The following is an 18389-nucleotide window of genomic DNA, read 5'->3' as shown; positions in this document are numbered from 1 at the left end:
GGCTTTCTCGCATAACATCGCCTCGCTTACGCTGTCCCCTACAAGGTGCTTCTCGTTCAGCCACACTAACAACAGTTTTTCCACCTCTTCCGGCACTTGAGGCCTCTGCTTGGTTAACACTGGAACTCCTTTTGCATCATCAGCTTCTTTAATGGCCTCTTTCTGCTTTAGAATCGTAAAAATCGTAGATTTTGACTTCTTATACTCGGCGGCAAGATCGGTAACACGAACGCCACGCTCATACTTTTCAATAATTTCTTTTTTTACTTCGATTTCCATTATCTTCCAACCTTTCTTCTCACCACTCTTCACTTGCTTAGAAGCCGTGGTTAACTGCAAAAGCACACAAAATACTGTAGAGCACAAAGAGTTCACAGCGAAAGCAGGCACGTCTGACTGAGAACAATGCACAGGGAGAGGCTGAACGCGTGCTTAAATACAGTAATCGGCGCGTACGAACCGGAAGGGAAACGAAATAGAGCACAAAGAGTTCACAGCAAAAGCACGCACGTCCGACCGAGAACAATGCAACACGTGCGCGCACATACTTTTGCCACTCACAAATATGTAATATTCGTTCATTTTCCTCAATAAATAAATGACCAAGTATAATATTTTTGTCTCATTTGTTTAACTGGTTTCTCTTTATCTACTTTTAGGACTTGAGTGAAAATCTGCTGATGTTTTAGGTCGTATTTATGCAGAAATATAGAAAATTCTAAAGGGTTCACAAACTTTCAAGCACAACTGTACTTTTTCATGTTTGATGGGCGTCTTTGATAAAGACATGAAAGATTACAATTGTTTTGCGTCTGTTTTGGAGTGTAAGCATATTGTGTTTGTCTATAACTGTGTCTTAGATGAAGATCACATCATATTTTATGAACAATTCATGCACAAAATCAGGCCTTCCTAAAGGGTTCACATACTTTATCTTGACAATGTCTTTAGGAATTTGCAATGCTTAAAAATTCTCCATCAAGAAATATAAACCATCATATTGATTCAGGAAAAGCAATGCAGAACATTTTGGATATGCATAAAAGGAAGAGCAAAGTTTCTAATAAACCTTCTATGAATTCTTTGATGCATATATTCATTTCAAATATTTGAACTTGAATCCTCGTATCTAATTGACTGGCATCCTGCCCAGGATAGACTCTGGCATCCTATGGCACATACCAGGAAACACTGTCTGTAGAAAATGCATGGACATGGACTCTCTAAATCTGCACTATGGGGCGATGCTCATTTACTTACCCACACCATGTGGTGCACAGTGTAGATGTCACTGTCGCCCATGTAGACTCGGATTGCCCTAAGAGTGAAGCCGTACTTCTTCCCTGCACGGTGAATGACAGTTGGTGGCTTTACATTACTGACAGCAGGTGAAAAGTCTCGACTGGGAGAAGAATCTCTTGAAGAAGGGTTGGATGACAGGGAGTGAGGAGACATTGGGCTGGCTAGCGGTGATCCACTGTGGTGATCTGGATTGGATTAAAATAAATAATTAAACACTGTTACCATGAATGACACCATAATGAAGGAAAAGGGTGCACAGAAACCTCTCATGGATATTAGGGAGTGTTTTTAGAGATCTTTAGAAAAATCTAGACGAGAACAGGCCATTCAGCCCACAAAAGCTCACCAGTCCTATCCACTTACTTCTTCCAAAAAAACATTGAGTCGAGTTTTGAAAGTCCCTCAAGTCTTACTGTCCACCACACTACTTGGTCGCTTATTCCAAGTGTCTATCATTCTTTGTGTAAAGAAAAACTTCCTAATGTTTGTGTGAAATTTCCTCTTCACAAGTTTCCAACTGTGTCCCCATGTTCTTGATGAACTCGTTTTAAAATCACCGTCTCGATCCGCTGTACTAATTCCCTTCATAATTTTAAACACTTCAATCAGGTCACCTCTTAATCTTCTTTTGCTTAAACTGTAAAGGCTCAGCTCTTTAATTTTTTCCTCATAACTCATCCCCTGTAGCCCTGAATCAGCCTTGTCGCTCTTCTCTGGACCTTCTCCTGTGCTGTTATGTCCTTTTTGTAGCCTGGAGACCAAAACTGCCCACAGGACTCCAGATAAGGCCTCACCAGTGTGTTATAAAGCCTGAGCAGAACCTTCTGTGACTTGTACTCCACACGTCAAGGCGCTATATAACCTGACATTCTGTTAGCCTTCTTAATGGCTTCTTATCACTGTTGGGAAGTCGATAGCTTAGAGTCCATTACGACTCCTAAATCCTTCTCATAAGGTGGACTCTCGATTTTCTGACCACTCATGGTGTATTCAAACCTCACATTTTTACTTCCTATGTGTAATTCTTTACATTTACTGACATTAAATTTCATCATCCACAAATCTGCCCAAGCCTGTCTGCTGTCCAAGTCCTTCTGTGATGATATAACGGATTCCAAACTATCTGCTAATCCACCTAAAAAGGACATAGCAGCACTAGAAAAGGTCCAGAGTAGAGCGACTAGGCTGAATCAGGGCTACAGGAGTTATGAGGAAAGATTAAAAGAGCTGAGCCTTTACAGTTTAAGCAAAAGAAGATGAAGAGGAGATCTGACTGGAGTGTTTAAAATCGTGAAGGGAATTAGTCCAGTGGATCGAGACGGTGACTTTAAAATGAGTTCATCAAGAACACGGAGACACAGTTGGAAACTTGTGAAGGGTAAATTTCACACAAACATTAGGGAGTTTTTCTTCACACAAAAGAACGATAGACACTTGGAATAAGCGACCAAGTAGTGTGGTGGACAGTAAGACTTTAGGGACTTTCACAACTCGACTTGATGTTTTCTGGGAAGACATAAGTGGAGAGGACTGGAGAGCTTTGAATGGCTGAGTGTTCTAATGTTCTATCTTGGTATCATCTGCAAACTTGACCAGTCATGGCATTGTGACCATGACATTACTAGTCAGGATCTGATTGACTACTCAAAATCTTTGTGCCGCATCACTCTTGGACCAGCCTGACAGGCCAACTGGATTTATGCAACACGAAGAGAAAACATAAAGTGATGTCCTCTGGGTGCCCCTTTTGAGTTCTTTACTTCATGGGTACCTCTGTCGACTGTGGCATTGCCTGTTATCCTAGGTCCCTTTTCTGTTTGACTTGTCTTTTATTCCTGTGCTTCATTTTCTTCACAAAACTACATTGACAGGTTTTGGCTTTTTAGGTCTTTAGATGCACTGCACCTCTGCTGGCACCGGGTTTCTCACACTCTAACATGCACATCCCTATTCTGCTGCTTGGGACCCTGCAGAGAGTTCTTTCTAAGGCCGAAGGGGGTATAAACTACAGCGAGGTTTAAAGTTTAAATTGTGTTACTAAAGATCCATCCACCTTCACTGCCTCCTTCTTGCCAGTCAATGTCTCATTATTATATGAGCTCATGGCTAATTTGAGCAACCATCTCATCCAGCTTTCTCTTTAGCAGCTGTCACCATCTCAGTTTCCTTATTCCGTAATTCAAATGTCTCATTTTGCCCAACACTTTGAGTGAAGAGCTACCTGCTGATTTCCAGCTTTCCATAATTTGCCACCATGTGGCCACTGAGTTCTTTTTTTTCACATTTTCTGCAGGATTGTCCTCATTGATAACCTTTGAGAAAATTCAAGACTTTGGATTTGGATCTTATAGCCAAACAAACTGAGTTGTTGTTCTTCAGAAACATGAGGGAGACTACACAGAGAAGTTGCCTAAGCATCCTTCCTCATGTTCTCTCTCATGTCCCCCGACTCTGGTAGCCATTAAATTAAATTGATTCAGGATTCCACACAAGCCGATAGGAAGTAGAACTAAAGCTTCTACAATAGAAAAACGTTAAAGGCACAAATTGCCGTTGAGTGGGAAGAGCCCTGGGTGAACCATACTTCACAATAACACTTGAGGTTAGCTCCAGCAGGAAAAAGACTATATGTACTCACCAGAAGGGATCATCAGTGACAGAGTAGTTGCAGAGGCAGACTTAATGACCTTGCTGAGTGGCCGGGAGGTACGCTTTTCAACCGACTCACCAGACATCAGTCTATGTCGAGCTCGGCGGGCTGCCAAGTCACTGATGGCTTTAGGAGTGGAGGCATCTTCAGTACTGTTACATCGCAACGGTCGCTCTGTAGTTCCAATGGTGCTGCCAGCTAATGCGCAAAAAAGGAAATTTGGCTTTAGTAACTTGGTCAAAGACTATAAATGATTAGCATCACAGAACAAGGAATGGCCCGGCCTAGCACACCTTGTTCTACAGATACAGAGCACTGCTGGTGTAACTCTCAAGTCAAGTCCACTGTCTTCACACACTTACTGTATCTCTTGGTGTTTATCACTGAAAGCTGAAGCCTTCCCCAGCAGAAAGACACAAACGAACAGAAATCATCTCTCAAAGGGGACCCTGACACACACATGTATAGCTTGGGCCAAAACACGAGGGGGAGTGAAGCTAATGTTAGAAAATGGGATTTATCAGAAAATGGAACGAACCTTAACAAACCTGCTCATGTCATTTCTCAATGTCGTCCCCACTCTTCTCAGGGCATTTGCGCCACCTAACCTGAATATGCCTGGACTCCAGCAGAATAAAAGGTTTTGTTATGTCCTTGTAACCACTCGGGCACCGCTTTCTTCACATCGTCATCCATCTTGAATTTAGCGATCCAGAAAATGTGGAAATCCATCCATTATCCAAACTAGAGGGTCACGGGGGTCTGCTGGAGCCAATCCCAGCCAACACCCTGCACAAGGCAGGAAACAAACCCCGGGCAGGGCGCACACACACACACACACACACACACACACACACACACTAGGGACAATACAGTATCGCCAATGCACCTAACCTGCATGTCTTTGAACTGTGGGAGGAGACCCACGCAGACACTGGGAGAACATGCAAACTCCAAGCAGGGTGGACCCGGGAAGCGAACCTAACTGCGAGGCAGCTGCGCCACCCACTGCGCCACTGTGCCATCCCAAGGTGGAAATCACACAGTGCCAAATCTGACAAATAAGGAGGCTGTGGCAGCACCTCAAACTTCAGTTTCTCCAGACAAGCCTTGGTGTTCCTAGCGGTCTCTTGCAGCTAAAGGACTCCATGAGACAACAGTCCCCACCGCTTGGATCGAAAAGCAGGCTTCACATTGGTCTCCAACAAGTGACAGTAACTTGCACTGGTGACTGCAGTACTCCTCGGCATGTAGTGTTCGACGATAACTCGGGTGCATGAGTGGTTGCAAGGACAAGACCAAACCTTTTATTTTGCTGGAATCCCGACACTTCCAGGCAGGTTGGCGCCAAGTGCATCGAGAAGGATGGAGACAACATTGAGAACTGACGTTATCAGGTCTGCGATGGGCTGACACACTTCCCGGGACTTTTTTTCCTGCTTCCTGCCTTGTGCCCTGTGCTGGCTGGGATTGGCTCCAGCAGACCCCTGTGTTAGGATATAGCGGGTTGGAAAATGACTGACTGACACTATCAAGTTTGTTAAGGTTCATTCTATTTTCAAATAAATACAATTTTCTAACTTTAGATTGACTCCCCCTCATACTTTAATTCCACCAGGTGAGGAGCAGGTGTCTGGACCAAGGGTTGTAGTTGAGGTGAATGGCAGAAGGTGATGAGATTGGGCTTTTGGGCTTATAAAAGACATATATATATATATATATATATATATATATATATATATATACAGTATATATAGATATCCGCACAGATAATATTAAGGTCTGGATCTGAATGCAGACACCTTTGAACGAGACAAGCAGTCAAGCCCAAAGCCAGTATGGTTGAACTCATATTACTCTTGAACGTCTGCATATCATTTGTCTGTCAACATGCCGCAAGTCTCCATGATTAATGAGTTGAACTACTTTACCTTGAAATGTCTGTCTTGCCTGCTTTTACCCCACATTATTCACCCGCTGCACTAGGGTCCCAATCCAGGTGGTTCACTGTATGATAGTGCGGCAACACCCTACCAGAGCATGCTGCCGACCATGCATTAGTGCTGCCCAATAGATTTCCTTTTCTCATTGTGATATGGATTTTAACAATACAGATACGGCAAAAACAGGCAAGATTGGCAACGCCAGGAAGTTGATAGAGAGGCACGGAAGACAGGAACAGCCCAACTCAGTAAGAATATCGATGTCACTACTGAGCAACTTGCAGGTGTAAAATCTTGTAAAGAAATGCGTGATCACATTCCATTCATTTTAATTAGACATTTCACACTTAAGGTGGACATCACAGGTGAGTAATCACTCTCCTCCTCACCCCTCTCCATTTCACGTCCTCATACAGACAGGCTGGTCACAAACGGAACGCACCCTGGAAGACATCCGTTTCCCTCTACGTACCCTTTACCCGTTTTCTTCAGGGGTTAAATGCGCTCATCAGGTTTGTTACCGGGTTGGTCTACTGTTGCACCTTTAAGATAAACATAGTGTGAACATCAGGGGGCGCAGAGCTCCCCCCAAACACCTGGCACAACAGCCGCCGACACAAGTCTTGCCACACGGCATGCCCTTTATTTACGTGGGGAAGTGCTTTTCTTTTGCTCGCCAGCACCACAGTTCACACGTATCAAAATCAAATACACACTCTCTTCTTTCTTCTTGTCTCTTTCTCTCCCTCTCTCCTTTTTCCACCTCCGCTCATCCTGGCAAGCTTTGTCCACCTCCTCACGACTCTGGCTCCTGGAGTAGTGGCAGCTGGCTCCTTTTATAGGGCACCAGGATTTGCTCCAGGTGCTTCATGAGCTTCTTCTGGCATAATTTTCCAGGTGTGGCGCAAGTGCTGCCACAAAGGTCTCAGCCGTACCTGCAGCACCTCCTGGTGGCGTCGATAGTATCCAACAGGGCTGCTCCAAACTCCAACTCCCAGTGTGTTCTGCGGGAATCTGTGGTGCAGCAGCAACCCAAGGGGGCTGCCCTCTAGAATCCCAGGGAAGATAATCAACCAGACATGCCCTCTCCCTTGGTCCTTCCACCCAGCTGGTGTCCCGTGGACGTGTAATGGCCCTGGAAATCCATCACAATAGAAATTGTGAAGAAGGGGGCTCTGCACACCCCTGGAGGATGGGGTCAGCTCCTCTGAGGCCCCCTCTTGAATGCTGTTGCAATGGGAACAAATACAGTTGGCCTCCTCTTTGCTCCGTTAGATGCTGCTGCTGTGTTGCGTGATATGCTTCTCGCGCAGCACTTCTATATTTAAAAGCCTGTACAGCACCTGTCCTTTTTGCTTTTTGCTTTGTCTCACTTCTCCCCCAGACATCCTCTGCTTTATTATGCTGTTTACGAATAAAGTTTGTTTCTTGAAAACCTTGAATGAATCTGTGCAATTGTGTAACCCAAACGTGACAATACATGACAAAGCATACACCCAGACCCTAACCACAAACGTAATGTATGAAAGTCGTATGCACATTCATGTTATTCCCTAGCATTTTAACACACACAAGTACCGTATGAATTGACATCTACTGTGTAGTGAATGAAGGAGCTGATTCTGCAACATTCTCTTTGCTTAGCAGTGTACAAAAATATGCTGAGGAGATGTGGCCAAGCTTCCCAACACTGAAAGTAATTCCTATCCGTCTTCAGTGTCCAAAATATGTGAAGCTTCCCATGATGCTACTTTTAAATGTACCTTTGGTAATGTGACCCTGATCTCTTTAGTCCTCAGAGGGAGGACATACTCTGTGAAGATAGATAGATAGATAGATAGATAGATAGATAGATAGATAGACAATGAAGGCACTATATAATAGATAGATAGATAGATAGATAGATAGATAGATAGATAGATAGACATGGAAGGCACTATATGATAGATAGATAGATAGATAGATAGACATGGAAGGCACTATATAACAGATAGATAGATAGATAGATAGATAGATAGACAATGAAGGCACTATATAATAGATAGATAGATAGATAGATAGATAGATAGATGGATAGATAGATAGATAGATAGACATGGAAGGCACTATATAATAGATAGATAGATAGATAGATAGATAGATAGATAGACATGAAACACATAGAAGTTAAGGATCATTATAGATCATTATAGATCTATATGTCATATAGATAGACATGAAAGGCACTATATAATGGATAGATAGATAGATAGATAGATAGATAGATAGATAGATAGATAGATAGATAGATAGATACTTTATTAATCCCAAGGGAAAATTCACATACTCCAGCAGCAGTATACTGATAAAAATAATATTACATTAAAGAGTGATAACAATGCAGTGCAAGTTAAAAAATGCAAGATGGAGAGTGTGAGGCAGGTATAACAGTCTATAATCTTGTGTTGAGTTAACGTTTACCCCCCAGGTGGAATTGAAGAGTCACATAGTGTGGGGTCTTCTCAGTCTGTCAGTGGAGTAGGATGGTGACAGCAGTCTGTCGCTGAAGCTGCTCCTCTGTCTGGAGATGATCCTCTTCAGATGATGCAGTGGATTCTCCATGATTGACAGGAGTCTGCTCAGCGCCCGTCGCTCTGCCAAGGATGTCAAACTGTCCAGCTCCGTGCCTACAATAGAGCCTGCCTTCCTCACCAGTTTGTCCATGCGTGAGGTGTCCCTCTTCTTTATGCTGCCTCCTCAGCATACCACCGCATAGAAGAGGACGCTTGCCACAACCGTCTGATAGAACATCTGCAGAATCTTATTGCAGATGTTGCAGGACGCCAGCAATCTAATGAAGTATAGTCGGCTCTGTCCTCTCTTGCACAGAGCACCAGTAGTGGCAGACCAGTCCAGTTTATCATCCAGCTGCACTCCCAGGTATTTATAGGTCTGCACTCTCTGCAAAGTCACCTCTGATGATCATGGGGTCCATGAGGGGCCTGGGCCTCCTAAAATCCACCACCAGCTCCTTGGTTTTGCTGGTTTACCCTTAAATTGCTCCAACCTGCACCCCCACCTATCCTGATGACATTTTAAAATAACTGCGCTATCAACTTTACATATTCACTTCACAGTTCAGGTCTCTCCATTATTCCCTTTGGCACTATCCATCTGTCCTCATTATTCACACCTTGCAGTTCTGGAAGAAGTCTACTAGCACTCATCTTGACTTTATAATTCAAGGAGATCCTAACAGTACTAAAGAGAGACACCACAGCTGGATGTTGTACTCCAGATGTAACTTCATACCTGGATTATATGAAGTCCTAAATCTGTGTTGTCTATTTGTGAACTCGGATTCCTCAATTTCATCTCCAATCAAGGCTCCCCAACTGCACCGTTTGTGCAAATCTAAACTTACAGTTTTTCTTTTTTTTTTACATTGCCACAAATCTGTCGAAGTCTTAGTTCAAACCTTTAGGGATTTATCTACCCGTCTAAAGCATAGACCTGTGACTCCGGCTAATTAAGTGCAAAGTAAATATTTTGTTTTTTGCTAAAGTTCCCAGAATAAGAAGCCACACATATTAATAACAGCGGATCCAACACAGACTCAGGCCCTAATGTGAATTAATGAGCCTTCTCCACATCTGTCTGAGTACGCAGCCCTTTGATAAATATAAATATTTTCTCAGGCAAAGAAAAGCACACAGATACCAAGTCACCGCTTTGTTACCAATTCTGAGAGCGGACAACTCACGTGTGAGTGTAGACCTGCTGAGCGTGCTGGCCGTGGACCCTGGAGTGGTGGGCGATTCGTCTAGTCGTAGCTCTCTCTCCAGGGGTTGTTCAGGGATGGAGAGGGGCAACTCTTCACCACGAGGTGTCCGGGGTGCTGAGGATGGCGTCTTTTTCATACCTCCACCTCCTCCTCCTTCATCCTCTGTAGAAATGGCGAAGCGTGGCATCTCGATGATGGCAGAGCAGCAGCGTCGCCGCACAGTAAGGGGTGGGCTGGAGTCGCTTTCTGTGTGAGATGACTCTGAGACGGACAGGCGTTTGCGCAGGCTGCATTAAAGAGAGAAAGAAGAACCAATTATGGCTGATGGTGTAAAGTCTTCCTCTAGGGCACCGTTAGAATAGCAAAAAGAAACAAGAGAATGCATCTCCTTAATTTACTCATCCCACTGAATCCAATACATTACCAAAAAACAGAATTCAGCCCTTGGAGGGTGCAATTTATCTAATGTAACCTCAAAAGATAAGTTAATAAAATTCTGAAGCACTAGCGCACACAGTATCAGTATAATAAATAAGAAATACAGTAATCCCTCGCTACTTTGTGGTTCACTTTTCGCGGGTTTTTAAATATAGTAGTAGTATTTCCTAGTCTAAGAACAACAAAACAAGTTTGGTGACTAAGTGCGTTGTAACACGGGCTGTGATTGGTACATGGGAGGGAGACGACAAATCACAGCTTCCCGCTTTCTAATCGGGCCCGTGATTGGTGCTTTGACTGATGCCCAGATCCCACAGCACCTCCCCTTGTCTCTCTGTCGCGGCCATTTCGATTCAAGCTTTCTCGCCGAGCGGTTTACTTTACACTGTACTGTGTGTGATTTTTTTGTGGTTTCTTTGTGTTGAACTTCACTTCAATTTTCACCCCCTGCAATGGCTCCCAAACGTGCTCCTTCTTCCAAGGCTGGTGCTAAGCCTAAACGCCATTCGATCGGTCCAATTTTGCAACAAGGTCGACGACGTCATGATCGCCTACAAGCTGCTCTTCGACCAGAAAAAGAAGCAGCGGCAGCAACTGCCGATCACAATGTTTTTGCAGCCTCGCAATAAAGAGCCAGTTCCTACTACTATTACGGATACACCTTCAGAAACCATGGAAGAGGTGCCCCAGGAAATGTTAGGAAGGTCCCTGTTATTAATAGAGTAAAGGGTGGGTTGTAAACAGTACAGGGTGGGTTTAAAAACGTCCAAATACACGCTAAGTAATTAAATAAATATGGTGTCCCCACTTCGCGGAAATTCAGTTATTGCGGCCGGCCTTGGAACCTCTCCCGCGATAAACGAGGGATTACTGTACACACTAAGTAGCGGTAACTGAACCTTCATATTTTATAAAGCATATACAGAGACCGAAATTAATGGGTACCTGGGTCATAACACAATAACTGTATTTTTTAAAATGATTTACAATTTATTAAGTATTGAAATTCAACTCTGCAATATAATTTGACAGGTTATGAATAAGTTGTTGGGCATAAGATTTACAGCTTTCTGTACTCAGGGAGGGCATCACATATGAGAGAGAGAGAGATAGATAGATAGATAGATAGATAGATAGATAGATAGATAGATAGATAGATAGATAGATAGATATGAAAGGCACTATATAATAGATAGATAGATAGATAGATATATATGAAAGGCACTATATGATAGATAGATAGATAGATAGATAGATAGAGTGAAAGGCACTATATGATAGATAGATAGATAGATAGATAGATAGATAGATAGATAGATAGATAGATAGATAGATAGATAGATAGATAGATAGATAGATAGAGTGTGTACGGAAAGTATTCAGACCCCCTTCAATTTTTCACTCTTTGTTATATTGCAGCCATTTGCTAAAATCATTTAAATTAATTTTTTTCCCTCATTAATGTACACACAGCACCCCATATTGACAGACAAAAAAAAGAATTTTTGAAATTGTTGCAGTTACAAAAGCTGACAAACCCCGTTGTCCCTGTTGCAAGGCCAGATTGTTTTAAAGGAAGTTTCTAAATGTAAACTCTGGAATGTTAAATGACTGACTACAGATCAGTCAGTGCTGGGAAAGGAACCTGAGAAAAATGTCTTCATGATGCAACTCTCTAGTCTCTTAGGGTCCATACTGATTGTTGAGTAAAAATGAAAAGCAAACGGTAGCATTTAAGAGACATCTGAGTTTCTTGCGCCTTTCTTTTTAGCAGAGAAGGAGTGAAAGAGGACATACGTCTCTTGAGGTGACTGCCTTCTGCATGGCACCTCAGACTCGAGGGGTTTTATGATACACCATTATTGGCAACGATGACAAAACCAAAATAAAACAATGGCAGCTATTGCAGAAAGTTTTACTGCACGTACATTTCTGGAGATCCCACCATCCAGCTTCTATCCCGTGACTTGAGGCCACTCAGGCTGTCCATCTTATCACTGCCCTCTTCACTCAGGCTGCGTTTTGTGGGGGGTGGAGTCCGCTTTTCATCATGAAGAGACAGTCGTTCCATGCTGCTGTAAACCTGGGCCAATGAGAAATACAAATCTTTAGACAGAAATGGCTTGTAGGACAAAGGATGAGTAAAGCAGACATGGCAAGGAGGGAAACTGATCTAATCATAAGAGTGTCTCACATCTCACATCCGTACTGTGCCCATACCCATATCCTGATCCTAATTATAGGCATCTTCTTCTTCTTTTGGCTGCTCCCGTTAGGGGTCGCCACATCAGATCATCTTCTTCCATCTCTTCTTGTCCTCATCATCTTGCTCTGTCACACCCATCACCTGCATGTCCTCTCTCACCACATCTATAAACCTCCTCTTAGGCCTTCCTCTTCTCCTCTTCCCTGGCAGCTCTATCCTTGCCATCCTTCTCCCAGTATACCCAGCATATCTCCTCTGCACATGTCCAAACCAACGCAATCTCGCCTCTCTGACTTTGTCTCCCAACTTGAGCTGACCCTCTAATGTCCTCATTTCTAATCCTGTCCATCTTCGTCACACTCAATGCCAATCTTATCATCTTTAACTCTGCCACCTCCAGCTCTGTCTCCTGTGCCACCGTCTCCAGCCCATATAACACAGCTGGTCTCACTACCGTCCTGTAGACCTTCCCTTTCACTCTTGCTGATACCCGTCTGTCACAAATCACTCCTGACACTCTTCTCCACCCACTCCACCCTGCCTGCACTCTCTTCTTCATCTCTCTTCCACAATCCCCATTACTCTGTAATGTCCTAATTATAGGCATACTCCACGCAAAAATGATTGTTCCATATGTTACTTACCTAATGTAGGAAAAACTTTGAATCTCGTTTTTCATGGAGAACAGAGATAACAATGTTTCTGATAGAACAGGAGCCTATGGTGACCAACACTGGACAACAACAAACAATATCAAAACCCTCCATGGAATTCTGTATCACACAGTCCATATGTCATCCAATCATACGCTCATAAAGTGCAAAATGCATGCATGTTTGCTAAATATTGGTAAACTAATACTCCTGAAAAATAAAAGTAGTCCACGAACTGGAAGCCCCATCACATGGGATGTGCACTTGAATTGAAGACAGGACTCTTGAACAACGAATGTTATCTCCATTCTCCATGGACACATGAGATTCAAAATTTTTCTCGCCTATAAAAACAAACAAATTCCATGGGGTAGGTAGCATAAAAATAATATACCTTTTAACATTTTCAAGTGGATTATTCCTTTAATGTAGAATGGTTAGAATTTAATGTAGAGAATTGCTACAGATTTTGCAAAAGGAACACAAATGATAAAACATCTTTTTTGTAGGATGATACCTCTAAAATGGGCTTAGATGTTTATGTTGATGCAACAGTCCCATTGGCTAAGGTATTAAAAAAGGGAAACAAAATGTCCAGTTGAATTGTACAAATCGTTAAATATTAGGGTCATTATGTCCATACTGTAACATGCACTAGTGGAGCTGCAACTTGAATAAAGTGAAATGTGCAGTTTTTGGTTACCATACTAAGGAGAAGAAAGGGGAGCCCTTGAAGAGATGGAGAAGAGAGCAACCATGTGCATCATGGGACGAAATGGTATGTCCTGGACTGACAGGCTCAGGGAAGAAGTTGCATTAGGACCCGATTCAGGTCTTCAAAATCGTCGATGGCATCATCTAACAGAATTCAAAAGAGAATCTTATACTCGTATAACCTCAGTGGAAATTAAGAAGAAGTGGATTTAAAGAGGCCAGAAAGAATTTAAGTGTTGTGGGACTGTGGAATAAATTACCAAGTCGTGCAGCTGAAGCCGAACTTTTTAAGAGGAATCTGGGTGAGATACTGGGATAGCTTAGCTATCAGCAAAAGAAATGAGCGACGAATGGACTGAATGATCACCTCTTGTTTGTCAAACGTTTTATGATCTTTGAGTTATCATCTCAGGGAATTTGAAGGAGGTTGTATGACGGGAAGATAGTATTAAACAGTACAGGCAAAAAAAGGCAGGAGATCCTCTATCAACAGACAAAACAACACAAGTCGATTATCCAAAAACACCAACTAAGGGTGTAACTAATGAAATGGACATGTGTCAAAAGAAGCCATCTCTACTATCTGTCTGTCACTTTGTAAGTCTACCTACAAACCTCTCCTTTTAATCCCACAACGGCCCTGAGATTTTGCTCCACCTCTCTGCTGGAAACATATTTCCATGAATGTCAATTTTATTCCAAAAGCGCTAACTATCAATTCACCCAACTCAAAAACAAATCTTAGATGTTACCCTACTCGCCCCTAGACGTTTTGTAATGGATTGTTCTCATCATCTACTCTGTCACCTTTGTTCCCATCATCTACATGGCACCTACACATGTTTGGGCACTGCCCTCCTGTCTTGTCTTTCTGACTGCAGATAAGCCAGGTTCTCTTGTCATTTCTGTATGTAAATGTCACTCTTATCCCCTAAACGCTCCTTCTGTTGGGCGTATCAATGCATTCACTCACCTCCCACCAGTGTGAACTGCTCTGTCTTGGCACTCTAGCAGTTAGGTTTCTTCGTGCCCCTCCATTGAAATATCTTAAGGTTCTTTATTCTTCAAAGTGACATTTTTTTAATCTAATTCATAAAAATCTGTCCATGTTGCCAATGAATGGGACGTTCTTATAATTCGATCCACCCCACTCTCAGCCTCAAAATCCTGTGGACCTTCTGACATCACAATTACAGCACAACAAGGTTCAATTAGCAGCAAGCGTGTTATTTTCTAGCCTTTCTATTGAAGTACCGTGTGTAGCTGGGATAGGATACGGGGCGCTGTATTAGGAAAAGTTATTTTTTTATTTTTATATGGGGTGTTGACTTTTAAAACATCTAAACCAAGAGTTCCCAAAGTGGTCGATATCGACCCCCTGGGGTGGATTTGAACTTTCTAAGGGTCGATAGTTTCAATAAAAAAATTTGGGGTCGGCGACAGCAAAAATAGACCCCCTTACTACTGCTATTTGTTTGTAACTTCAAAATATCTATGATTCCAATAGGTACCTAATTAAGAAGTAAAATAATTCAAAAAAACACTTTTTTGATAAAAACACAAACTGTCACAAATGTGTCATTAAAAGAGTCACACGTAAGAATGCATAAAAATACATGTAGCACAAACATGTCTTATCGAACGTATCAAAGCAAGAGCGGGCATGAAAAACCGCTGTGTGTCCGCACTTGCTCGCTTTGGGACGAGACGACAGATATTCGATATTAGCAGAATCTATCAGTCTTTGTACGGTCGTGCTTTCATAAAACACTATAAATTGGTTCGTTTCAGGTGACATGTACTTATTTGGGATTTGAACTTTGAATATAATTATTTATTGAGGAGCAGTACTATGAAAAGTAAGTACATACTTTATTGCTTTTTTTATCACAGGGGCTGTCAGAATTGTTTGTTAATAAAAGTTTTTATTTCTTCAGAATAATAATAATATGACTGAACCAAAAAAGAAAGGCAGACAGTACAGCTTGGACTATTTGTACTTATGTTGAATTTAGATATTTATTTCATAAATGTCAAAAATGTAAAAAAAACTGCTCGTATTTTTTTGCTTTAATTTTCGTTAGTGCAGGTTTTGATATTAAATGTTGCACAAGACAATGCCATATTCCGCAGTCCTTTTATCGTTTTCAATCATTAATTACAAGTGATTAAAATAAAAAGTTTGATATCTAGTGTAATATTTAATATCGAGTACTGTACAAATGTATTAATCTGAGTAAGTAAAGTAAATGACTAGGGGGTCGACGGTTTTAAAAGTTTTTGATAAAGGGGTCTGAGGCCGAAAAAAGTTTGGGAGCTCTTGATTTAAACAAAAAAAAAAAGGCAGGGTCCAAAATGGCTTAGATGTGAGGCCTTCTAGCCAACAAGGCAGGGTAGAATCCAAACCTGCCTGCCCAAATGAGGTACACCCCAAAGTGGCCTGAGTGCCTACTCCACTGGCTGGCTTCAGCCGACTCCAAGACAAATGGAGCTTTGCTTCAAGACTTAAAAATTAGAAGGAATGTCCACAAAAATAACTAAAATGCTCCAAAAGGGAGGGGATTACAGTAAACTCCTGGCTTGAAGTGAGATGTGCAACAAAGAACTTTATAATTGGAAGACTTATTAAACAAATCAGAAAATATAACAAACTGCTCAAAAAGTTGAAAAGGAGGCAACAAGGATTTGTCTACCAGACAATCTACAGCAATCAAGTCTAAATACACATATCCAGAAATCGAAGATAATAACAAAAACTCATGGAATCCAACAAGATCAAAAGAAAGGCAACACCCTCAGTAAGACTCACATTCAATGAACCTCCAGGAACTCAACTTCCCTGCCTGCCTGCCAGGCTGGGCCTGTTTGTTAATGGTGAGGTAAGGGTGGCCCCCCACTTGGGGGGTTCACTCACAAAACACAAGTTACATGAGAGATCATAATTACATACTTAGAAACTGAATAATAAAAATTAAAATTAACAGAAAACATATCATTTGATAAATAATATTAAGAGAAGTAATTAAGAATAACCAATCAAGAAAAAAAGCCAGAAAAAAGACATTTAATCATAAACCAGGGGAGGAACTCCGCGTAAAAGATAACACTGACGCCTTCTTCATAAAAGTGCCTTTTAGCTGAGACAAGGTAAGATGTGAGGTCAGTGAAAAGTAAAGGGATCAGAATATCAGAATGAAGTTGTTACAAGCGCAATACACAAAAGCAAAACTTGAAAGTACAAGAGAGTGAGCAACAACGCCCTTTCACTTTCGGACAGTCTGTCTGTCTGTCTTGCAATTGCTTGCAAACAAGTGAGGATAGAACTCTGACCTTGGCCTTGTCTGAAAGCTCATGACCTGATATGTTCTTGGATTCAAAAGATTTTAGGTAGCGGGAAGCTGATCTACGCTTGTGGGTTTATTATTGCAAAGTGACAGACAAATGGAGTGACATGGTATGAAGAAAAAGAAGACCAGTGACATCTGCTGAATGTCAAGCAAATCACAAAAGAATGACTATGTGATGAGTAGCACCATAACAGGAAGAAGAAAAAGAAGAAGACGAACAGCAGCGCCAACTGCTAAGAATCGAGTGCTAGATACAGAATGAACAACAAAGACAGTGAAGTGCACATGTCCAGACGTCCGTGTGTACTTACTGGGTCCACAACCTTGATCTTGGTCTTGTTTGAAAGCTTATGACCTCATATGTTTTGTAAAATTTAAACAATCTGAAGTACCAGAACCTCGGCAAAGTGACCAATGGGTGTGGGTTTATGATGGCAAAGTGAGCAACAAACAAACTGTCAAAGGAGAAAGAAAAAGAAGACCAGAGACATGTGCATAGCATCGAGGAAATTGCGGAAGCTGATGTTGTGATAAAGGACACCACAATAGGAACAAGAAACAGAAGGGTAGCAAAGTCTGTGTGAGCATCAAGCTAATCACAAAGGCCAAAGACGTGACAAAGAATAACATAACATGAAGAAGAAGAAGAGCAGCAGCATCTTGCTGAGCTTCGAGTGCAAGATACAGAATGTATGAATGATAAAGATGGAGAAATGCAAGCGACCAGAGATCCACATATTTCTCTAGGTTTATTAGTTTTCCCCAAACTAAACTAAAAAATGACTAATATGTGTTTAAGAGAATCAAATATACAGATCTGCATACAAAGGAACCATGTGAAGACATCATCTATAATAATGACAGTGATCACATGGTTGGCAGTGGACTTTGTTGTTATAAAAGACATGGAATAATATTCAAAAATCAAAACTCATGATAATTAGGCTATAGGAAGTAAATAGGACCATTTTAGTACCTCGCTACTACAGATACTGTGCCACTAAAGCAGAGGCTGGAATCTCACCTTACTAAATCGAGGGGAGCAGGAGGAGAACTGGCGAATTTCCACATGCTCTTCATCATTGGTGTCATCTTCTTCTTCAGAGTCCACGTGGTGGTATCGATCTGAGCGAGCTGTCGACACAGATAATAAGACTGTCAACTCCTCCTAAACCGACGCATATCAAAAAGTATGGATTCCAGAGCAAAAACATTCCAATCATTCTCAACTTTAATGTCATGTGAACAACACGGCTGACCAATGTTAGAACACTTTTGGCCCCTTCACCCCATCTCAGAATGATTCATTAGTTCTTTTTATCTGCTCCCACGATTCCTTCAAGTGCCCCTGCGTCACCGTCACATTTCCGTCA

At 41.9% G+C, this 18389-nt stretch overlaps 1 protein-coding gene across 5 annotated transcripts in view; it reads right to left on the bottom strand.

Moving 5' to 3' along the window:
* The window catches only part of mast2 (microtubule associated serine/threonine kinase 2), a 457031-nt gene that overhangs the window by 16775 nt on the left and 421867 nt on the right, over positions 1–18389 (bottom strand). For all 5 annotated transcript variants that reach the window (XM_039735193.1, XM_039735194.1, XM_039735196.1 and 2 more), the window contains 5 exons: positions 18041–18150; positions 12025–12179; positions 9638–9945; positions 3941–4150; positions 1261–1487 (listed from right to left, as the gene is read on the bottom strand). In XM_039735193.1, the coding sequence (XP_039591127.1) occupies positions 1261–1487; positions 3941–4150; positions 9638–9945; positions 12025–12179; positions 18041–18150 (1010 nt within the window). The remainder of the gene's footprint in view (positions 1–1260; positions 1488–3940; positions 4151–9637; positions 9946–12024; positions 12180–18040; positions 18151–18389) is intronic.

The sequence above is a fragment of the Polypterus senegalus genome, chromosome 14, assembly GCF_016835505.1.
Source record: "Polypterus senegalus isolate Bchr_013 chromosome 14, ASM1683550v1, whole genome shotgun sequence".
Taxonomy (NCBI): domain Eukaryota; kingdom Metazoa; phylum Chordata; class Cladistia; order Polypteriformes; family Polypteridae; genus Polypterus; species Polypterus senegalus.
Note: the sequence above shows the minus strand (reverse complement) of the source record. Positions and strands in the feature narration are given on the sequence as shown.